The following is a 24,919-nucleotide window of genomic DNA, read 5'->3' on the forward strand; positions in this document are numbered from 1 at the left end:
CAAAGCATTCTTCTCAAAGGCAAATCTGCCTTTTAACTAAAATGCTTTTTTTCTGCTGAATAACACATTTTATATAGCACCTCTCATTTAAAGAACCAATTGAAAATTATTTCTATTTGCTTATACAGTCAACTAGATGCTCTTTAGCCTATTTAAAATCAGAAAACTTACCTTGCAAAGTATTAAAGATGGCAAAGAGGTACATGAACAAGAGATTAACTGGTCCCCAGGCAAAAAAGGCAAATCCCCAAGTAATCCCCAGTAGAAAAGTCAGGCCAGCAACACTTCGAAGATCCTGAAAGCTTGTTTTCCTTTGGGCACCAAGTTGCTTCTTTTTTTTAATACGACAAAGTTGGACCAGTACTACAATGAACATGCTGACATTCAACAGGAATATCACGCAGAAATATCCTACCACGGTAATGTAAAATACAACAGTATTGTTGATCCAACAACTAAAACAGAAAAAGAAAAAAAAAACAAGACAAAGAATAAACCATGGCATCATATGTTACAAAATTGCATAATTACTCTATAAAAAGATTTATATATGCATCAACCATGAAAGAAGAAAAGCAACACAAATCACTACTCACTACTCCTTCCTTTGAAATCTCAAGTAGAATTTGCATCTTCATAGAAAATTAAAGGAAATTATGAAGGTGGTTGGTTGAAATTATTTGAACTGACTTGCAACCTTCAAGAATTTACTCCATACAAATACTGTAATGAATACATTTCATCTGCTATCATTATCTTAGTGTAATTTTTCTTTTTTTATAGGCTTATATAAAGATCTTCAAAATTCTTTCTTTTATTTTCCTGTACTTCAGTAGCCAAGTGGAATTTCCAACTAGCTTGCTTTATTACAGCTCTGACCACAAGAACTGTTATAAATTTAACCAATTTTTATTAGGAAGGGAGTCTGTGCCAACATAGTGATTCCATCATGCAATTTTTTCTGAGAAGTTAGTTTCCCAACAAGCAACAGCAATCCTTCTGGAAGATCTGTGCTTACAATTCATCAGGTGAGCCATTGGGGAATTTTCCATAGGAACCAAGTCCATAGTTATCGGGTGATATAGCTAGCACGATGGCTATAATTACAGCTGGGACACCTAGAAGATTGAGAAAAAAAAATGTTACACAGGGTTCTAATACACCAAAATACAGAGAAAATCAGATAACATTACACAACATTTATTTCTGAGGATTAACAGCAAGAAGGGTCAAGGTTCATGCAAATTACCAGAAGATAAACTAGATGTGATGCATATACAACAGAGAAGTGTTGACAACAACCAAAAATGATACAACCAGGGGTCCCTAATGAACTATGTTAGACTGGTTGGTTGCAGAACTTGACCCGATTGGCAATAGGAGTCATTTGTATTTTGTATGACAGAAATACATCTCATTGTAGGAGTAAAACCCATTTTAGAAAAAATAACATGGTAATATTTTGCCCTTGACTAAGAAATCTGGCTTTACACACTTTTGTAAAGAAAATAAAGATTACTACTAAATGAGGATAACAATGACTTCTTTTTCAGGTCCCCTACCCCCTACCCCAAGTAGATGAGATTTTTTTTAAAAAGGCTCTCTTTCACACTCAAAAAAAAATCACACAACTAACTGGAATGACTAAGACAGCAAAAGGTCTTGAAATCTTGACATGGAAAGAACAGAAATATAAAGAAGATAAAGAATGGTGGATATTTAATTAGGAGGAGAGAAGAATTGACAAGTAGGGGGCATGTTAACTACTCAGTATTAGAAGGGAGATCTGAGTTCTAGATCTGGCTTTGATTATTCCAGTTTTAGAGCAAGTCATTTAAACCACTCTGAACCTCATGTTACTTATTTGTAAAATGGGCATGATAATTTCTGTCCTAATTCAGAGGAATCTTCTGAAGGTCAACTAGGATCATACCAATCATAATTCATATATATACACACATAATTCATACACACACACACACACACACACACACACACACACACACACAGCTTTAGGGTTTCCAAAAGCACCTCCCTAACAGCAACTCTGGAAGGTAGATGGCACAAGTATTATTATCTCCATATTGTTGTTTAGCCATTGTCATGTCTGATTCTTCATGACCTCATGGAACATAACACACTAGGCCCTTCTATCTTCTACTATCTCTTGAAGTCTGTCCAAGTTCATGTACACGGTTTCCATGACATTATCTATCCATCTCATCCTCTGCTACCCCCCTCTTTTTTTTGCATTCAATCTTTTGCAACATCAGAGTCTTTTCCTATCTTCTTACTTTGGGGCCAAAGTATTTAAGTTTCAGCTTCAGTATCTGACCATCCAATGAGTAGTCTGTATTAATTTCTGTTAAGGATTGACCGATTTGAACTCCTTGTTGTCCAAGGGACTTACAAAAGTCTTCTCCAGCACCACAATATACATAGTCCAACTCTCACAGCCATATATTGCTACTGGAAAAACTATAGTTTTGATTATATGGACCTTTGTTGGCAAAGTGATGTCTTTCTTTTTCACTATGCTGTTTGGTATGTTTAGTATGCTGTCCAGATTTGCCATAGCTTTCCTTCCAAGGAGCAAGTGTCTTTTAATTTCATGGCTGCAGTCATTGTTTGCAGTGATCTTTGAGCCCAAGAATATAAAATCTGACACTGCATCCCTTTCTTTTCCCTCTTTTTGCCAGGAAGGGATGGGACCAGTTGCCAAGATCTTAGTTTTTTTGATGTTAAGCTTCAACCCAGCTTTTACACTCTCCTCTTTTACCCTCATCAAGAGGCTTCTTAATTCCTCTTCACTTTCTGCCATCAGAGTGGTATTGTATGTATATCTGAGATTGTTGATATTTATCCTTGCAACTTTAATTCCAGCTTTTGATTTATTGAGCCTGGCATTTCATACATGATGTACTCTGCATATAAGTTAAATAAATAAGGTAACAATATTATAGCCTTCTCCTACTCCTTTTCCAATCTTAAACCAATCAATTGTTCTATGATTGGTTCTCACTGTTGCTTCCTGGTCTGTATACAACTTCTTCAGGAGACAAGCAAGATGACCTGGCACTCCCATCTTTTTGAGGATTTGCCACATTTTGTTGTGATCCACACAGAGACTTAAGCACAGTCAATAAAGCAGAAGTAGAGGTGTTTCTGGAACTCCCTTGCTTTCTCCATAATCCAGTAGATGTTGGCAATTTGGCCTCATGTGCTTCTTTCAAAACCAGTTTGCTCTTCTGGTAATTCTCAGTCCACATATTGCTGAAGTCTAGATTACAGAATCTTAAGCATAACCTTGCTGACATGTGAAATGAGTGCAATTGTTCAGTAATTTGAACATTCTTTGGCATTACCCTTTATGATTGGGACGTAAACTGATCTTTTCCAATCCAGGTCACTGTTGAGTTTTCAAAATTTGCTGGCATATTGAGTGCAGCACTTTAACAACATCATCTTTTAGGATTTTAAATAGTTCAGCTGAAATTCTATCTCTTCTACAAGCCTTGTTGTTAGCAGTTTTTCCTAAAGCCCACTTGACTTCATTCTCCGGTTGTTTGGTTCTAGATCAGTAACCACACCATTATGGTTATCGGTGATGTTAAGATCTTTCTTGTATAGTTTTTTTGTGTATTCTTGCCACCTCTTCTTTATGTCTTCTGCTTCTGTTAAGTGAAGATGAGGAAAATGAAGCTGAGTTACTTGCCCAGTGTTACACATCATAGTTACCTGAAGCTGGGCCAGCACTCAGATCTCTCCCAGTCCAACACATTTTCTACTGTAGCACTCACCTTCAATGTATAGTAAAGTGCTTTTAATGCAGAAAATCACTATACAAATGTAAGGTATTAGTATTCAAATATTTGAAGAGCTATCATACAGAAGAGGACTTAGGAATGTCCTGTTTAGTTCTAGAAAGCAGGTCTAGAGCCAATGAGTAAAAGCTCTAGGGAGGAAGATTTTAGTTCAATATAGCAAAGAACTTGTCCCCCAAATTAAGCCTATTTGAAAATAGAATGATTGTTTCACTAGGCTTTGAGTTCTAATTCCTGGAAGTGTCCAAGCTGCAGCTGACCATCTCTCAAGGACGTTGTACAGGAGATACTTGCCTGGGTGGGTCATGGTACAAAAAGATGTCAGCATTTCTTTTCAATTAAAAAAAGCCTATTATTCTATGACCCCCTATAGGTACAATGCATACTTAGAGAGGATTTTCCAGTTAGTGTTGCTTTTTTTTTTGCATCAGACACTTTTGGATCATTCATCAATAATAGTTGGTTGGCTGGTTGTTATCCTTTGTTCTCAAAGAGGACCAAAATGATATCACTATATTGGAGTCAAGGTACAGTGTGTCTGACTGTGGTTGATCAGACCAATATGCATTCAGAAGACTCTATCACAGGTCGGGCACTAACAGTCTATGTGAATGTTTGGAGTGGAGATATCTAAATTTATGCATCTCACATTTCTTTTGACTACTGAAATTCTGCTTTGCTGAGACAGCACAACATGATATGGGCACGTCATGCTGGGCGGTCCTTTGCCTGTGTCTCTCAATTTATTCCAAAGTTCTTCAGAGAGACCTTGAGAGTCTTTTTATTGCTTCTTCTGACCTCCAAATGAATATTTGCTTTGTGTGAGCTCTCTGTAAAATAGTCTTTTAAGAAACCTATGTTTGGCATTCAAACAACGTGGCCAGCCCACTGGAGTTGTGCTCTCTGCAGTCGGGTTTGGATGCTTGGCATTTTAGCTCAAGAAAGGACCCTCAGTATCTGGAACCTTATCTTAACAGGTCATCTTCAGAATCTTCCTAAGACAATTCAAATGGAAGTGACTCCTGGCATGGCACTGGCTGTCCAGGTTTCACAGGCATACAACAATGAGGTCAGCACAACAGTTCTGTAGACCTTCAGTTTGGTAGGCAGCCTAATACCTCCTCTCCCACACTTTCTTTCAGAGCCTCCCAAACACTGAGCTATCTCTGGCAATGCGTGTGTTAACCTCATTATCAATGTGTACATTCATGGAAAGTACACTACCAAGGTAAATGAACTCATCCACAGCGTTCAAAACTTCTCCATTTGCTGTAACTGATGGTTCCACGTATGGATGGTGTGGTGCTGGCTAGTGGAGCACTCGTGTTTTCTTGATGTTAATTGTTAGGCCAAAATCAGCACAAGCAGCAGAGAATCGATCCATACTTTGTCGCATCTCAGCCTTCATTTGTGATCCTTGTTTCACTCAGTGCTGTTATTTGGATATGATACCTGCTGAGTTCTTTCATAAGAGATGTTTGTCTTTCAGGTCTACTGGATTTCCTGTTGTCCAAAAGTGCACACATTCCATGAACTGATAGTGAGTGGAATCATCTTTGCAAGTTTCTGTACATTTTTTTGTGTACTGACCACAGAGTGGGATCCCCGCCTACTGCAGTAAACAGACTAGGGTTGGGTGAAGCAGACAATTTTTAGGGCACCTTTTCTAGCCCCTTTGAGCCTTGAGTCCTTCAAAAAGGCTGCTCAGACACCTAGGCAGCTACTGAATCTTGCTGCTGCTTCAGTCCATGAAAAGACGACCCTATGGTTTGGGCCACCTGTGTGCAGGGTTGTGACTGTAGTTCCCAGTGTGTCCTGCACCTCCTGCTTCATCACTTGCCTGTCACCACAGGGACTCTGAGGTGGGTAAAAATGGTAACATGGTATGGGTGATGTCTTTTGATTTGCACATAAACCGGATTTAAGTGAGGCAGAGCTGTGCCAAGTCATTGGTCTTACTCTCTTTTCCAGAGTCATCTGAGTCCAGTGGCAAGACAAAAGTCAAGATGACTGGTGATGGCTTGGAATGCAGTGGATGGCCTTGGCATCTTCTGTGTCTAACCAAGATCTAAGTGCTCCACAGCACCTTCATCAGCCACCTTCATGGCCATTGGAACAAATCGTTCTCATCCACCCATTCTGCTGAGAGTAGTCTTCATATGCTTGGAGTAGACACCTCCTGTAACTCCTTGAAAGGTCTGAGATCCCTTGGTTACCTTCAACCTGATTTAGCCCATCTGGGAAACTGTTTACCAGGGTGTGGCCGCTGAGCATGTCACAGCTTCTTGGAGCCACAGGTGAAAGCTGGGTGAATCAGGTGGATACCAAAAGTCAGAAAATGCCCTGAAAAGGGCTTGGAAGGGCCTCATACCAGAGGTACTAGTCTTCCATGAACACACCTTACAACACTATGAATAATAACAATAGTAATAACAGATAGCAATTAGAGTTTTAAAAGTGTTTTATATATACGTATATATACATACATGTAGATAATATATACATGTATGTTATGCATAAATATATGCATGTATTATATATTATCAATATATGTAAAATTTGGGATTGAGAGACCAAGTTCAAGGTGAAGGCTGCCAGACCTTACAGGATTTGCATTTGAGCTTGCCCTCAAAAGCACCACTTTTGAAATAACAAGCATATAGTTATGGTCACAGCCAATCCTGAAATAACATACAATTACTCTTGAAAGAGGTGGCATGTGGTTGCCCTTTGGAAGTATACTAAGAATTAAGGGGTTTGGTGGAAATGAGCAAAATGGGCAGCCATTTGTTGTTACTTTTACCTGACTGATCAAATATGACGGTTAGTAATTGTTTAGTGCTTTAAGGGTTGCAAAGCACTTTTATGAACATTATTTTCTTATTCTCTCCTGAAAATTGGGAAGTGGTGCTAGCATTAGCTTCATTTTACAGATAAGGTAATTGAGGTAGTTCAGTGACTTGCCCTGGTTCATACACCTTGTACATGTGTGAGGAAGGATTTGAACTCAGATCTTCCTGACTCCAGATCCAGCAATCTATCCTCTGTACCACCTCTGGGCATCTTGCAACGAAAATCATACATACCCCAACCCACAATGCAGAACTTGAGGATATACTTCCGGATATAGGTATTAAACACTTTGACAAGAGCCAGGTACATATGGAAAGCTTCTAGGCCCATCCAAGTGAATGAAACCAACAGGAAATAATGAAGAAATACTGCCACAGAGATACAGAGGCCTCGAATGTTATACAGTGCAATCCATGAGTCCAGGAGAAACACTAGATTCAGGAGGAGTAAGGCAGCACACAACTGGATGAGGATTTTGGAAGGGTAGTCCCTCCGGATTTTCCTGAAAAAGAAATAGGAGAAAAATGGCATGATATCTGCCTGCCAACCCTGGTGTGGACACACATGTCATGTGTCAGGTTCTCTTTGAAGGCTCAGTATTGTTTGGTTCATGTAGAGGGAAGGGGACCTCTCTATGGCTCAAAATAAAAAGAATGGTGGTGGTTAAGAGACAATGAGGAGGCCTCTTATGGATACAGGAATTCAGTCTTTAGTTCAGTAGAGCCTGACGACGATCACTTCGAATAGGCTAATTATTTTATAGTCGCCAGACTTAGAGCTGCAAGGGGCCTTAGAGATAAAGTCATCCAGGGGTCTTAGTCTTTTTCTGTGTCATAGACCCTTTTCACAGCCTAAAGGACCCCGTGGCATAATATTTCCAAAAGCATAAAATAAGAGAAATAGGGATCCAAAGGAAACCAATGATAATAAAGGACAGCTATCAAAATATTGAAAAAACAAATTGATGGACTCCAGGTTAAGAACTCAGGCCTAGACCAACCCCCTCACTTTATGGAGAAGAAAACTTTCCCAGAGAGTTGAAGCGTCTTGGCCAGAGTCACCCCACAGTAAAATAATTAGGCCAGGATTCAAACTCAGGTCTTCTGACTCCTAAAGCTAATGTTTTCCCTACTACATTAGACATATGTAATTATAACAATTTATGTAATTATATATATAAACTATATATGTAATATGTAATATACAACATATTATACAATATGATATATAACATATAATTATATGTACATATATACTAATACATATAATATGTAATACAAATAATTAGACATTACATAGACTGCCTTTTCTTTATGATATGGGGTGTGTGTGTGTGTGTGTGTGTAATATCTATTTCCCATGTCTCATCCAACAGACTACTGTCACCATAGAATCATAGGATTTAGACTCCTCAGAAATGTTCTAGTCTAACTCTATAAGATAACTCCTAATTTTATAGATGATGAAACTGAGGCCCAGAGAAAGGTTCTGACTTACCCAAAGTCATACATGTGCCTGATGTCAAAGCAGACATTTGAACACGTATTCTGATTAGAAATCCAGCGCTTTTCCCACTTTGCTATGATACTTGCTAAAATTTAGACTTTAGAATCTTAGAATAGTCACTTAACAGAGTTATCCAACACTGGGGTAACCTAAAACTTCTGACCATTTGTCAGAAGGATTGTTCAGGGGATTTTGTTAGTCAAGAGTGGTTGGACTAGACAGTCTCTGAGGTTCCTCCCTAGTCTGAGATTCTGCTATATCAAGTTGTTGCTTAATATAAATATGTAAAAAAAATAACTTCAGAATATAACTAAATAAAAAATAAAAAAGAACATAACTAAAGGCTACAAGTATAGTAAAACCAATTCCTTTAAATCAGCAACACAATCTAATTTGTTACATAAAAAATTTTGTGCTTGAAAAAGTAGCTCTGATTAAATTATTCCAGGTAATGAATAACTTATTGGCATATTAGTCTGAGAATTTTTCCAAGGATCTGCTGGCAGGTCTACATTCCCATTCTGGTGTCCAGACTTTCCAATCTAAGAGCAGAAATGGAAATTAGTTTTCATTAATTTCCTAGTAAGTATCCAGAATACAAATGCTAGGGTTTATGTTTAGTTATTATTACAACTAGAGGAAGTTTGGCACGGTGGCTAGAGAACTGGCCTTGAAGCCAGGAAGACCTGGGTAAAAGTCCTGCTCCTGACGCACACTGACTGACTGAGAGGTTAACCTCTCAGTGTTCTGGCCAATCCTCTAAGCCTAAGTAGATGAGAAGATGCCAATCCGCACTGGTAAGAGAGAGTTTCCTTACCTACAAATTGCCTATATGGATGACATCAGAGGTCCAGTACCTATCTATCTCTAATATTCCAACACTGCCTACTTTGCTCTTCTCCAACAGAATTCTAAGGAGAGAGGCTTCTGTAAGGTTCTCTAAGTAGAATTTTGAATAAGATAAAGATGGCAAAGGGCAGCGAGGTGTCTCAATGATTCCTGGCCTGCAATCAGGAAGACTCATCTTCCTGAGTTAAAGTCTGGCCGCAGATGCTTACTAACCATGTGATCTTGGACAAGTCATTTAACACTGTTTGCCTCAGTTTCCTCATCTGTAAAATGTGTTGGATAAAGGAATGGCAAACCACTCCAAGAAAACTGCACATGGGGTCACAAAAAGTTGGACATTACTGAAAAATGACTGAAGATAGCAAAGCAAAGCATTGCAATGTTCCCCCCAAAATCTACCAGAAATACTACCTCTTTTATGAAATTTGCTATTCTTGCTGTCCTGGCTTACTAAGCCCTTTCTTTCCTATTATTCAGTCAATTCCTGAAACCCCATATCTATTTCAAGAAACCTTCAAACAACTAGAAGAATGGCAATGTATAGCCCCTGACATGTAATCTTCCAGATACTTCATATAACCTTCCACTAAATCCACTTAATTCTTTGCATCAAAGAATCTTGGCATTGAAAGAGACATCAAAGATCCCTATTACTTTCACCCAATAACCATTTTTATGCCAAATGGATCCAAACAAAATGTAATAAACTCTCTAGATCTTCTGCAAACTAAAAATTCTTAGATCTACCAACTCATCCTTGTATAGCATGTTTTAAAGTCCATTCATCCTCTTGGTAAACAACTCTTAGACCTGTTTCAGATTTTCAATGCCTTTACTAAAATGCAGCAGCCACAGCAGAGCCCAGTACTCTGGATATAGTCTGACAAAGGCAAAATGCATTGAGACTATCAACTCCCTTATTATGAACATGATGTTAATATGTTATTAATGTTATTTATAATTATGTTATCATAATGCAATTATAGTAATTATATTATCACCATATTATAAGATATTAATACCATTGTATATATATCATTAGTATCATTAATATTATAAGATATTAATATACCATGTTATTGATATTTTATAAGATATTAACATGACCTAACATTTGTATTCATTGTTTTGTTTTGTTTTGTTTCTAGTTGCCATGTCCAACTCTTAGCTTTTGTGGAGGATAAGATCCACTAAAGTCCTCGGGTCTTTTTCATTTATTCATTTATTTTAGTTGTTTATTCATTCATTTATTTATCTACCTACCTACCTATTTGTTTACAAAAACTGATAGCTAGCTACATTTCCTCTATTACTTACTTTTGCAATGATGATTTTAATCTAAGTGCTGAAATTTACCTATATCTCTGATGAATTTCATCTGAATCTTCCTGTCATGTTATCCTGTCAAGATAATTTTGCATCCTAGTTCTGTTATCTGATATAAGAGTTATCCCTTTTAGCTTTGTGTCATCTACAAATTGGTTAAGGAAGCCATCTTCTATGCCTTTATCCAAAGCACTCTTTCTTATGAGAGTTCTCCATCTAGGTTGACATTGTTCCATTTATGAACATTCTCTGGAATGGGTCATTCAACTATTTCTGAATTCACCTATCTGCACAACTCACATTTTCCCATTTCTTCCTACTTAACACAAATTCTTAACTTAATTCAATATGTATTTTTAATAACTTTCAACATTATTACTATTCCTCTTAGATTTTAAGTCTGCAGGAGGAGAAAATAAGGAAAACCTCCAGTTCATTGGGTAGATTCCCCCTGGCAAACCTATAGGAGGAAATAGACGATGGTCACTGTGGCAAGGAGTGTGGGGGGACTGAAATGTGCATCAATGGAAGAAATATTAAAATTGATGAGCTCATAGATTCATTGGAGCATTTAAGTATTCACTGAACTGTCTTTACATGGTAGCTAGCATGGTGTCATAGCAGAGAGGGTAATTAATGCATTTTGGGGATGTCAGTAATATACTGGTCAAACAATGATGGCCACAATTCCAGTGTAACAGGGAGAATACTCACTCAAAAGCTATGTAGGTTACCAGGGTAACTGAAAGAAAAATTGCAGACAAGCCACAGCCAATATAGGTGATGAATGTAAGGATCAGCATCTGGATAGGTGGTAAGGGTGTTCTGGACAAGTCCTAAAAAGTAGAAATTATCTTTACTACATATTCTCTTTTAAAACAACATTTATATAGTGCTTTCAAGTTTAGAAAGTGCTGTAGATGTCATATAATTTTGACTCTTGGAATAAGTCTGTAAGGTAGATGCTATTAATTATCTTCATTTTACAGATGATGAAACTAGGACTGAGAAAAGTCCCATAGCTATTAAGTGTCTGAGGCAGGATTTGAACTCAGATCTTCTTAATTCTAGTTGCCTCTACCATATATTCAAATAAAAGATGGTTCTACATTTCCTAATGATTATTATGTCTAAATTTAGTATTTTTATGGTGTTCTTAGCTATGTTTCAGAAACTCATTTGTGGGTACAGTGGATAGAAATAGAGCCAAGAAGATATGAGTTCAAATCAAATGTCAGACAATTACTAGCTGTGTGACCTTGAGCAAGTCACTTAACTTCTATCTACCTCAGTTTTCTCATCTGTAAAATGAGGTAGATATCTGCATATACTTCACAAAATTGTTGTGAGGATCAAATGAGATAATATTAGCAAAAGTTCTTTGCAAACCTTAAAGTACACTGTAAATACTAACCATAATATATGTATATATAACCAATACAGACATATGTTTATGTAGGTAAAAGCTTGTAATAATATTCCATGCTCCTGTATTTTCATTAGCTCAGAAAAATTACCCATTCTAACATATTCAGCCGTATTCATGAAGACATTTTATCTCATAGATATCACAAGATTGTGTCAATACATTTAACAGCAGTTAGCCTTTAAATCTGAGGTCTCTTTAAATTGTTACATTACCAGCAGAACTCCAAAGCTTGTAAGGTGGTTGCAAGAGCAAACTGTTTCATTTATTCTCTTGTCTTTCACTGTGCAGCCCTCAGATGACCATCCTCCTCTGCCACCTGTTAGCATTGGAAAGAACACACATCCTATCAATAAGACCAATGGATGAGTGTGAGCTAAGGCAAGGGAAAGGATAACAGCAAAACCTACCATTTTTGCTCAGGTCCCAAAATGCACATTTTACAGTTAAGTTATCCTATAAGGGAGAAATAAGACACTGTTTTCAAACATTACATAAGAAAAGTTGGGAAGCAAGTAATTTATGGAAAAAGCATACGGGTTTTACACTTTCTCATTCTTCCTATGCCTGATCTTTAGAGGGAGAATTATCATCTAAGGTTTGTGTCTAGAAGCAAATGGACCTCACAATCGTTAAGCTTCCTTGTTCTCTTATTCCCTCAAGCTAATACTGATTTCACCTTCATCTGATCTCCTAGTACTTTGTACAGTATTGTTCTTAGGCATTTATTGTATTTAAGTTTGTGTATTTCTGTACATTGTATATTACCTGTACTAGCACAGGTTTATTACTCTTGAAGTTAAGGACCATGTCCTTTTTTTCTCTCGATTTTGAGCATAATGGAGAAAGAGACAGAGAGAGACAGGGAGAGAGAGAGAGAGACAGAGACAGAGACAGAGAGACAGAGACAGAGAGAAGAAAGAAGAAAAAAGGAGGAAGAAGAAGAGGAAATGAGGGGAGAGGGAGAGGAAGAAGGAGGGATGGAGGGAGGAAGAGAGAGAGAAAAGGAGGGGAGGACAGGGGAGGACTGGACAGGGGATGGAAGGAGTGGAGAGGAGAGGGGAGGGGAGGGGAGGAGAAGGGGAGGGAGGAGAGGATAGATAAAACATTATTTAATCACTTACTATGTGCCAGACACTGTGTTGAGCTTCTTTAAGAAGTTTATATTTAGATAGGGAGGAAGACAACACGTAACAGGGAGAACAGCTAACAGATGGGATTATAAGCATGGGTTTGGAAATGGTGTTCATGAAGTTATCTGGAGGCCCAATTTCAGGAAAGATAAGGCAAAATCGCACCTCCTATCACAGCCTATATTAGTTCCAGGGAGTAGAGAGGAAGTATTTCACATATTGCTCTGACTAGTACCCTGGATGAATCTAAGTTTTGTTCCTCTTTGGCAGAATTATGACATTTTCCTAGGTTAAGTCTACTAAAAAGAATGGTCATCATAAAGCCATCATGAATGGTTTACCTGGTTAGGACTTGTATTCTGTAGCATGACAGTCACTTTTGTTGTCAAGTCCCTGATTGTTAGATTAGTGACGCTTGAAGATATAACATAGCTTATCAGAGAGAGATTCTCCAGTGAGGGATCCTAAAACACCAAAAAAGTCGTAAAATGATCAAGGGGAAAAATCATCAGGTTTACAGAATATTAGAGCTTCAAGAGTTCTTGGATATCATTGGGCCACCCATGGCAGCAACACTCCAGAGTGAGTCTGAACCAAATTAAAATGAAATTGGGAAATATTTGAAAAAAGAAATAAAAATACAATAAAACATAGATAATGTTAATATGTGATTTTCTAAGTCAAGAAATGGCCTGCAGGGATCCTTATCTATGGTTTATGGGCCCCTGTTTCTGAGTTTGACACCACTGGCCTAGTCCAACTCCCTTACTTTTTAAGGGAGGAAACCAAGGCCCCGAGACAAGGGACTTACTCAAAATCATACCATTAGTAGCAGAGTTGGAAACAAATCCCAGATTTTCTGATTTATAGTTTGGAGCTCCTTTTACCACAAGAGGCTACTTCTCCATATTAGAAACTTTATTAAGCAGTCTCAAAAAAAAAAGTTTCACTTACCGAGAAGCTTTAAAAGGAAATCAATTGAAAAATGAACACAAATTATATCCATAGTATCTTTTTTAATGAAGTCATTTTATTCACAGTGAGTTTAGGGATATTTAAAGGAAATAGAAGAAACTAGCAAACTTTACCTCAAATAATGTAGGTGTCTCAAAAAAGTTGAACTGGATTCGGGATACTATCTCTGCCTCTTCAGCTGATAAATTGTCCAACAACTGAGTGGGGAGGGTAATAATACCAATACTATTTTCAGGAGCTTGAGTGTCCAAAGTAACCTGAAAATGAATCCAGAGACATATGATGGATTTCTGGACATAATTTAAGAAGGCTGAAGGTCTGAATTAGAAGACCTGGAATCAGAATTCAATAACAATTTAAAAGGATGAGCTGAAAACATTTGATGAGACAATGAGACTGAAATTAAAGTTACTGCTTGGCATCGTTTAGGCAGTTTGCCTTCAGCTTAATAAACTACTGTCAGGATCCCACTCTTCTTTTTTTTTGCTCTTCTCTTTTTTACTATTAGGAGACACCCTGTTTTCCAGAGCTAAGGCCTAGAAAGCAAGCTGTGCCCTAAGCTTGGCATACCAACAATCCTTTGCTCTCAACCTCTGGATGAACACTGCTGCAACTAAAACAAAGAATTAACAGTCCCTGAGCTCAGGCAAGCACCACTAGGCCCAGACATGAAGCCCTGCTATGAATGGCCTTTTTGTCACTAGACAGCCTTGCCTCACTGTTGTTAGTGTGCCTCACCACTGTTGCTACACTACACTGTTTGATTCTTTATCTAGCCACAAATATATAAATCAAGGTTTAGCCCCACTGCCTTGGATCTCCTATAAGAGGAAGGCCCAACATATGTCTAATTTCTCTCCCCCAATGGAATAAAGAAAGTCTTTTGCTTTTAATCTGTGAGCTCTTTGGTATTTTTGTAGTTAACAGTGGTTGCAAAATCTCTGTGACTCTTTGGTCATTTGTTACCACAGTTGACACTACCTTGAGAACCGATAAAGAATGCAGCAACTTTTTACTAGTGCTTGGCTACTCTTAGGAAAAAATTACCTTTCCATTTTCCCACAGTGGCCACTCTCTAGCCAAATTGAAAAGTAGTGCACGGTTCAGTGGAAAGAGTACAATCTTTGGAAGAGGGGGGAAACCTCAATTAAAATTCTCTTCTGGTACTTGTGGGGCAGTGTGGTACATTATAAAGAGCTAGATTTGGAATCAGAGACCCTCATTACAAATCCTGGCTCTGTCACTTACTACCCTACCTTCAAGAAGCTTACATTCTAATGGGAAGAAAAATTTATATTAATAGGAATATACAAGATACATACAGAGGAGATATGAGGTATCTTTAGGGGGAGGATGGGAAGGTCTCCTACAGAAGGAAGCAATTGAGCTGAGTCTTGACAGAAGCTGGGGATTCTAAGAATTGAAGGTGAGGAGGGAGAATATTCCAAGAATGCAGGAAAACAAGTTAAAAGACACACAGAAGGGAAATGTAGTACTGAAGGTGAGGTTCAGGAATTAGAGGCCAATCTAACTAGAGTATGTGGAGCAAAGACAAGTGGGAAAAGAGGTCAGGTTGTAAAGCTATTTAGATGTCAAATAGAGGAGTTAATATTTGATCCTAGAGGTTATGAGGAGCCACTGGAATTTATTGAGTTGTAACAGGGTAATATAGTAAGACCTAAGCTTTGGGAAAATAACCTTAGCTGTTGTGTAATGGATGGTTTGGGGTGTGGAGACACTTGAGACAGTGAGACAATAGAAGGCTATTGCAATAGTACAGGCCAGAGATAATGAGGGTCTGAAATGGTGACTATGTGAGTAATGAGATGGGGATGGATACGAGAGATATCATGGAGATAGAAATGATACAATTCGGTAATTGACTGGATATGAGGGATGAATGAGAGTGAGTACTCAAGGAGGACACTAAGGTTGTGAAGCTCAGTAGCCAGAAGGATGGTGGTGCATTTTATTGTAATAGGAAAGTTAAGAAGAAGTTGAAGATAAGAAACATACACACACACACACACACACACCACAGACGCAGAGAGAGACAGAAACAGAGACATAGAGAGACAGAGACAGAGAGACAGACAAGACAGGATGATCATGGGTACAATCTGCTTGAGATAGGAGGAGGTGGGATTGAGGTCCATGTAGAGGGGTTGGCTTTGATAAGAGTTTAGAATGAATAAGGACATAATTGGAAGTGATATGGGGGAATATGAGATAAGGAACTAGGGAAAGGAAGACACTTCAGGCAAATAGTCTCAATTTTTTTTTTTCAGTGAAAGTATGAGGCAAGGTTGGGTAGAGAGGTTAGGTAGAAGAGATGGTATAGAAAGCTTGAGGAGAGGGAAGAATGTTCGGAACTATTGCTGTTGTGAGTGGGACAGACAATCAACTAGAGAAGAATAAAAGGATTGTCTTTCGGCTGTGAGGGCCCAGTTGAGATTAGATAACAAATTTATATAGTAGACCCCCGTCAGCATTGTTTTGTAACTTCCTGCAGTTTAGTTTAATAGTCCATGAATAGGAGAGGAGGTGGAAGGGCGTGAGTCATCCAGGGCTGGGTTTGGCAAAGCAATAGGACAAAGGGATTTTGCATTAATTAAGCACCTATTGTGTGTATAATACTGTGCTAGGTACTGGAGCTTAGTTAAACATTTAAGACAAAAACTGACCGGTAAACTCCCTCAGTCTATTAGCATGAGAGGTACATTTTCAAAAAAGGGCTCTCATTCTGCTATTTTCTTGCCTTTGCCTCCTCTGTAGCAGTTTCCATTTCAGGCACTCCAATGCCTTTATAGTCTCTTCCTATATCAAAACCTGTTCTAAGCAAAGAGTCTGATTATCTAATTGTACTTTACCAAGTGAGTGGGGATTCCTTTTCCCAAGGTGTATTTGCAGTTTAGAGGCATGACACTGTCTTCCCTCCAGTCCTTTGCCCATTTATCCTACAGGAGATCTTGCCCTGACCTAAACGTTGATTACTCCCATCATTTACTGCCTTCGTTCCTACTCACATGTTGCCGAATGGAGCTGGAGAAAATCATGAAACTGGTCCACTGCAAGTTTATGCTAACTGGATGTTCATTGCTGGTCTTTTCACTCCCGTTATCGATTCATTATTTCAATCAGCATAGTAGCTCTTCCAAACCTTTTCATTCATCCTCAAACCTATAAATCCTTCTTCTTCTTCTTTTTTTTTTGGCTAAGCAATGGGGTTAAGCGACTTGCTCAGGGTCACACAGGTAGGAAATGTCAAGTGTCTGAGGCCGGATTTGAACTCAGGTCCTCCTGACTTCAGGGCCCGTGCCCTTTTCAATGCGTCCCCTAGATCCTTCTTATTGTCACCCTCTCAGCTGAGACATTTGACTCATATTTTATTAGAAGAAACTGAAGCCATTTGTATAGAATCTCCTCTTCTCCCTATTCCTCATCTCCCCAAACTCAGCTGCCTTCTGCCACTATTTTCTCCTTTACCCCTATTTCACATGAAGAGGTGGCCCTTCTCATTGCCAAGGCAAACGAGTGACCTCAATCCATTTCATCTTTTCAAGCAATGGCCCCTTATATCATCTCCCTCTTTTTTTATCTTCAATTGCTCGAGGTCTACTGGTTATTTTCCTACTGCCTACAAACATCCTATGATTCACCCATCCTCAAAAAAACCCTTACTTGATCTAACTATTGTCCTATGCCCCTCCTCCCTTTTGTCACTAAACATTTTGAGAAGACTGTCTATAATAGGGGCCTCCACTTCCCTTCCTCACTCTCTTTGCAGTCTGGTATCTGATCTCATCATTCAACTGAAACTGTTCTCTCCAAAGATATTAATGACTTCTTTTACTTATTTACTTTAGCTAGGCAATGGGGTTAAGTGACTTGCCCAGGGTCACACAGTTAGTGAGTGTCATGTGTCTGAGGCCAGATTTGAATTCAGGTCCTCCTGACTCCAGGACCAGTGCTCTAATCACTGTGCCACCTAGCTGCCCCTTAATGATTTCTTAATTACCAAATCTAAAGACCATTTTCATTTCTCATTCTTTTTGATCTCTTTGTAGCTTTTGATACTATCAATCACCCTTTTGTCCTTGATACTCTTCCATCTAGTTTTTTTTGTGACACTCTTCTCTCCTGGTTCTCTGTCAACCTGTTTGACTGCTGCTTTGTCTCATTTGTGGATCTTCATCTAGTTCATGCCCACTAATGGAGATGTCAGGGGGCCAGAGAGGAGATCTCCTAAAGCTCTATCCTAGGCTCTCTTTTCCTTCTAAATGATTTCATTTGGTAATCTCATCAACTCCCATGGTTTAAATAATCATCTCTATGCAGATGATTCTCAGATCTATTTGTCCAGCCCTAACCTCTCTCTTGAGCTCTAGTCTCCAATCTTTAACTGTCTTATTAGATATTTTGAACTGAATATCACATAGACATCTTAAACTCAACAATGTTCATATTAAGTCCAACTCATTATCTTTCCCCTGAAACTATCCTCTCATTCTAACTCCCTATTACTATCAAGGGTACTACTATCTTCCTAATCACTGGGGCTTGCAACCCAGGTAACATTCTCAACTGTTCACTTTTTTCTTACCCTCCATATCCAATCAGTGGTCAAGTCCTGTTATGTCTACCTTTGTAAGACCTCTCAAACATGCCTGTTTTTCTATTACACTGTAACCACTCTGGGGCAGATCCTCATTACCTCATTCTTAGACTACTGCAAAAGCCTCTTTATAGGTCTTTTTGCCACAAGTCTCTCTATACTCCATTCCATCCTTCACTTAGCTGTCAAAGTAATCTTCCTAAAGCACAGGTCTGATCATGTCACATTCCTCTCTTCCCCCACATCCAATAAACTCCATTATTTTCCCATTACCTCCAGGATCAAATATAAAGTCCTCTGTTTGTCATTGAAAGCCCTTCATAACCTGTCCCACTCCCAAACTTTCCAGTTTTCTTACAGTTTACACCCCCCAACATCCCCATACAAGGAGACAATAGTCTCTCTGCTGTTCCTTGTGTAAAAAACTCTAAGCATCTCACTGGCTGTGTCCCACACCTGGAACACTCTCTTCATCTCTGCCTTCTAGTTTCCTTGGCTTTCTTCAAATCTTTGCTTAGATTCCATCTTCTATAAGAAGTCTTTCCCAGTCCTCCTTAATCATAATGCCTTCCCTCTGACATTATCCCCAATTTAGCACATATATATGCATATGTATATACATATATTTGTGCATAGTTTCTTGTATGTTATGTTCCCCGTTAGATTGTTCCTTGATAGCAGGGATTTGCTTTACCTTTTTCTGTATCACCAGAGCTTAGAAAAGTCTCTGGCATATAGTAGGTGCTTAATAAATGCTAATTGATTTGATTTAGATAGTGAGCTGGCCTTGGAACCCAGAAAATTAGGGTTCAAGCCCTGCTTGTAGGCTTGAACCCCTTACATAGGCAGCATGTTCACAGGTAATTTTCTTAACCTTTCAATGCTCTAGGGAAATCTCTAAAATTCTAAGTTCCAGAGAAGCTGCTGGTAGAGGGAGATGCCTCATTGGGACATCCTCTATACCAATGGAATCACAGATCCAGTCCCTATCCTTATCCTATTTGCAGTTTAAACTTTATCTTTCATTGTAGAAGAAAAAAAAAACAATCTTATCTTCTGTTAAATTAATTTCATGCCTGGGGAATAAGGGGGAAGCTAGTTTGGATGGCTAGAGTGGTCTTCCTGACTCAGGAAATGAAATAAGTAGCCACTTATTTATAAGATGAGTTTCATTTTCAACTCTGCAAGCATTTATTAGGTGTCTACTGTGTAGACACCGAGGGCAGCTAGGTGGCGTAGTGGATAGAGCTCTGGGCCTGATGTCAGGAAGACTCATCTTCCTGAGTTCAAATCTGACCTCAGATACTTACTAGCTGTGTGAGCCTAGGCAAGTCACTTAACCCTGTTTGCTTCAGTTTCCTTATCTATAAGATGAGCTGGAGAAGGAAATGGCAAACTACTCTAGTAATTTTGCAAAGAAAACCCCAAATAGGGTCACAAAGAGTTGGACATGATTGAAAAACAACTGACTGAACTTTGCAGAAGCAAAGACCAAAAAAAAAAAAAAAAAAAAAAAATTCCTTGGCCTCAAGGAGCTCACATTCTACTGCTTCGGATACTCAATTAAGTACCATAGAGAAGAAGTAGTATACAGAGAATAAAACAGTAGATAGTGTGTTAGGTTTAGATTCAGGAAGTCTTGAGTTTAAGTCCAACCTCTATGTGACCTTGGGCAAGTCACTGAAGGAATGAAAAAAACATTAATTAAGCTAACTATTTGCCATCCACTGTGCTAAGTGCTAGGGGTACAAATACACACACACACACACACACACACGAAGAGTCTTTGCCCTCCTGAAGTAAGGGTGTTTTGTTTTGTAAAGTTGAAAAGCAGGGAGTGGGTCACCAGGTAGGCAACAAGATGGCCTTGTTGGATGGCTGGATAGGATATGAAGCTGAAGGATTGGTCTATTGCCTAGGGCCACCCTGTAGATATCCTTGGCTAAGTAGCCTAGTTGTCATACATTCTGAAGGAAATTAACGAGATTGGTCCCTAAAGCTCCAAAGATAAGTAGATTCACTTTACCAGGGACTTCAATATGCCTAAGATTACTTTAATTTAATTAATTAAGATTAATACCAAAGATTTCTCAACTAAGTCACAGGTTAGTTGTGTGCTAGCGGGAGTTCCCACATTAGAAGTTCCCTACAGTCACAAAATCACAGACTTTTCAACTATTTGCATATGAGGGATGAAGCAAAACAACCACAAAAAGAAAAGAAAGAAGGAATATTTTAACATTGACCAGGAATAGAGGATAGCTGTGGGAAGCTGGTAAATGACAACTGTGGACAAATCATCTTTGGGAACAGCAATAGTGGTAGCAGTGACTTTTTTTTTTCTCTCCCTCCCTTTCTCCCTCCCTTCCTTTTTCCCTCCCTTCCTTCTTTCCTTCCTTCCTTCCTTTCTTTTTTAGCAATGGTTTCAAATGGTGATGAATCTAAGAGATGAAATGTTGAGTAACAGTTTCTGCAAATAAGATCCATCAAGTCCATGAACAAACTTTGCATATGCCCTAGGTAGGAATGACTGTTTCTTTACTCTCTAACCTTAATGTGCCCCTTCCTCACATACCATAATCCAAGAAGCATTGTTGTAAAATATTAAATATAATAAACAGCTCAAATTATATTGAAATAAAAATTGTACTGAAATAAAATGAGATAAGCTAAAATGTTTCTACATTAAATAAAAATCAAGGTAGTATTTACCTGAAGATTTGAAGGATCTTGGGCAGCAAAAGTAGTTTTGGTGAAGGTGCTGACATTGGTTTTGATCACAGCCAGAGCCAAAGAAGGTGAGGTAAAACTGATGGTCTTGTTTGAAAAATTCAATTTCAAGCCAATATCATCCACTACTTTTAACAACCTATCATAAAAGAGAAGACAGTTCAACATCCAAATCCTCCTTGTTTCTGAGATCATTAATCTAAGCAGAATTCACTTTCCCAGATAAGAGTATTTCAAAACTGGAAGGGACCTCAAAGGTCAATCCTTAGTGGAGGCATGAATTACTGTTAACAACAAAGAAGGCTGAATTTGTAGTCAGATGTCCTGTGCCAGGTCAAGTCTTGGCCCCAGTATCTGTGTGCTTGGGAAAGTCCCTTAACCTCTCTGGACCTCAGTTTCATGGCTTGTATGATGTCTTCCAGATCTAATTCTTTGATCCTACAATCTTTTACCTGAAGACTCTTCAAATATTTGAAGACATTCATCATGCCTTCTTCCCACCCTACCACACCCCAACAAACACATATGTGAGCACCAAGTCTTTTCTTGCCAGAGTTAATATGGAGGAAAAATTGGAACTGTAATCATTTCACATCTTGATGGACTAACAGTATAGAAATCCCCTGACCACCTGGTGGCTTTATAGAGGAAAGTAAGGAGGAATAACATTAAACAAGCTATATGAAAACAACAGTTTTATCCACTGTTGTAACCACAATTTGTTGTCCTTGGATAAGAGATACACACCTTCAGCCTTGTCTAAATGGTTACCTCAACCCTTCAGTTTTGTCCAAAAGGATTTCTTTCACAATTATAAAAGTATTTGGTCACCTCCCTTTGTCTCCTACACTTGAACAAAATATTTGTCTTCTCATTCCAATAACAAACCCTGTCAGCTGCATGGCAAATATTCCTTTAGAAATCCTGCTTTTCTTCTTTGGATGATTCCTCCTTTTTCTACCCCTCCTCCTGTGAGAGGTCTTACTTATCTATCCGAAGTTGTCACAGAATGCTACTGATTGACCATGTACATAAGTAGGCCTAAAAAGTTATAAAAATCAAATAGGTATCCTAGGAAGTTAAAGCTGCTATCTGTCTTCTTCCTTAGCATGATAATACATTTCTTTGCTTTCAGTTTGGCCTCCTGTCTCTGACCCAAAGTCATTGGACCCTAATTGATAGTTATACCTTTCCCAAGAGGTCTAAGTCCTCTGGGTTGAGAAAATTCTCTGACACTAAACATCCCCAGTTCTTATAACTGCTTCTCATGCTATATTTGGGTTCCTTCAACATCCTTTGAATACACTTCAGCTTTTTAGAGCTAGAAGAGATGGGGGCAGCTAGGTGGCGCAGTGGATAGAGCACCTGCCCTGAAGTCAGGAGGACCTGAGTTCAAATCCGGTCTCAGACCAGACATTTGATGCTTACTAGCTGTGTGACCCTGGGCAAATCACCCCAATTGCCTTAAAAAAAATAACTAGAAGAGATGAAAATTTAGTGTAATTTAGAGGAGGAAGGGACCAGTTTGTTAACATCCCTCCAGAGGCCAAAGCTCATCCAGATTGAGTCTGGGGGCAGATTATATAGTAAGACTATCATTTCTCATGCTCTAGAGACTGTGCTTCTGTAGGTATAAATACTATAGACTTAATATTGGTACAGAAGATCATTTCTCAGTTCTTTATCTCCTGAAACAGTAACCTGGATTCTGTTAGTTTGGAAGTCAACACATACCTCTGAGACAAGGGGTTGAGTAGGGCTGGTGGGGCGTGGAGGAGTCTGCTCACTTCACAGATCATTTCCTCCGCAAGGCTAGGCTCCAAGCTGTCTGAGTTCAGAGACTTTTCCATCTGAGATACTTTGTTCTCAATTTCAGAGGCACTTATGTTGCTGGTGGTAAAGTTTTCTATGGCAAAGAAATAAATCTTCTTTGAATGCAATAATCACATAGGCAGTAGTGAAAAATAATCATCAGAAATTTAGCTAGGCACAGGAGAAACAGATATCAGCTTATGACCCAAAGGAAAAGTGAGGTTCTAGGAGGAATCAGAGAAACAGTTCCTCTATACTTCATCTGGCTGAACCTCACCATTATTCCTGGCCTAATGTATCCTACTTTGTTCCCAAGAAGTCAACCAATGGAAGGAGAGGGCAGTGGTCTGCTTCCTTACCAACTATCCAGATGCTAGATAGACCCTACACAGCTTTTTTCAAGTCCTTTCATTACTGCTTATACCCACTACTTACTCCTTCTGTAAGTTAAGGAAAGGAGTCTTTGCACACTCTATGTGAATTTAAGGAAAGTAGATTATACTCTTCATTAGAGCAACATTCTCTCTACTAAGAGCTAGGGAATTGACCAAGCTGTGGTTTAGGGTATGGGGAAGGGGTAGAAAAAGGAAATGGCCCAACAATAGCGAGATAAGTCCCTAGAATATAAATCTCTCAGGGGAATGAATGGGGATAAATATTGGAATGATTCTATAGGTGAATATACTAGGTGCAAGTCAGTGGCTCTCAAACGTTTTTTTGCTCATGGTATAGTATTCTTTGCCATGAAGAATTAAGCCATGTTGAACAGTTAAGTTGGCAACAAATGAGAGTTCTTGGGAAGTTGTGCCTCCAGACTAATCATCTGGGCCTTGGGATTCCTCTGTCTCTCTGTCTCCTCTCCTACCTCTCCACCCTCTTCTTTCTTTACATCTTTAAAATTTGCATTGCCAATATGCATTGGCATATATAGCAGCTATTATGATCTTCCCCAAACCAGGAAGAGCAGGCAGCAAAATTTGGCTTGGGGGTGGGGTAGGATGGAGCTAGGACCTAGGACTGTGGAAGTCTTAGGAAGGGGAACTGGGCTGAAATGACACGTGGAAACAGAAAAAAGTTTGCAACCCTTAACATTCAAAAGGACGTTTTTGTTTTCTTTCTGGTGGTTCATAATATTGACAGCAAACTTAAAAGGAGCTGAGTTTATGGTGAAGAAAAAAATAGGTGGTTTACAATTTTTTATGTATTGAATGGATAAATGAAGAGCAAAATTTTGCAGCATACTTCTGTCACAGCAGAACTATTAGGGTAGGTTCTGTGTGGAAGATAGAATAAACATTTCAAAATTCACACTACAATTTCCATTAGAAACACTGTGATCCAATGGGTATTAACATATTTGAATGTGCATTCAAGTTAATTTAATTTAGCAACTTAGCGTAAGCCACTATGGAAAAATAGAAAGAAAATATTGTCCTTGTCTCTAGGAAGTTTGCAATCTATTAAAAGCTTCTGTGTGTGTGTGTGTGTGTGTGTGTGTATGAAAGAGAGAGAACGAGACCAAGACTGAGCAGAGAGAGACACACACCCACCCAAAGGAGAGAGACCCTGAACCGTTTGTGTCCTTATATATACTAGTTAAACCTATAAAGTTTTTTTTTTCCTCCAGGTCAATGCAAACCTTGTGTAATTGAGAATATTTTGAAAGTACCCAAATGATTAACTTTAAAAGCCAGTAAGAATGACCCAAAAAAGGTAATAGGTCATGTGACACATTCTAACTTTCTTTAATTTGAGCTGAATTTTTGTTGTTGTCTATGCCATCTCATGATCTTGAACATCAATACAGTGCCTGGAACAAATGCTTATTGACTGATTGGCTGACAGCCTGCTTTGTTGTTGTTGTTGAGTT

The 24,919-nt window shown here is 38.7% G+C and overlaps 1 protein-coding gene across 4 annotated transcripts in view; it reads right to left on the minus strand.

The window, feature by feature from the left end:
• ADGRG2 (adhesion G protein-coupled receptor G2) overlaps positions 1-24,919 on the minus strand; it is a 162,071-nt gene that overhangs the window by 10,075 nt on the left and 127,077 nt on the right. For all 4 annotated transcript variants that reach the window (XM_027835450.1, XM_027835453.1, XM_027835451.1 and 1 more), the window contains 10 exons: positions 22,972-23,143; positions 21,220-21,376; positions 14,006-14,149; positions 13,259-13,381; positions 12,195-12,240; positions 12,000-12,103; positions 11,073-11,194; positions 6,911-7,179; positions 1,019-1,118; positions 172-455 (listed from right to left, as the gene is read on the minus strand). In XM_027835450.1, coding sequence (XP_027691251.1) covers positions 172-455; positions 1,019-1,118; positions 6,911-7,179; positions 11,073-11,194; positions 12,000-12,103; positions 12,195-12,240; positions 13,259-13,381; positions 14,006-14,149; positions 21,220-21,376; positions 22,972-23,143 — 1,521 coding nt within the window. The remainder of the gene's footprint in view (positions 1-171; positions 456-1,018; positions 1,119-6,910; positions 7,180-11,072; positions 11,195-11,999; positions 12,104-12,194; positions 12,241-13,258; positions 13,382-14,005; positions 14,150-21,219; positions 21,377-22,971; positions 23,144-24,919) is intronic.

This window comes from Vombatus ursinus, unplaced genomic scaffold (genome assembly GCF_900497805.2).
Source record: "Vombatus ursinus unplaced genomic scaffold, bare-nosed wombat genome assembly UNPS02014814.1, whole genome shotgun sequence".
NCBI lineage: Eukaryota > Metazoa > Chordata > Mammalia > Diprotodontia > Vombatidae > Vombatus > Vombatus ursinus.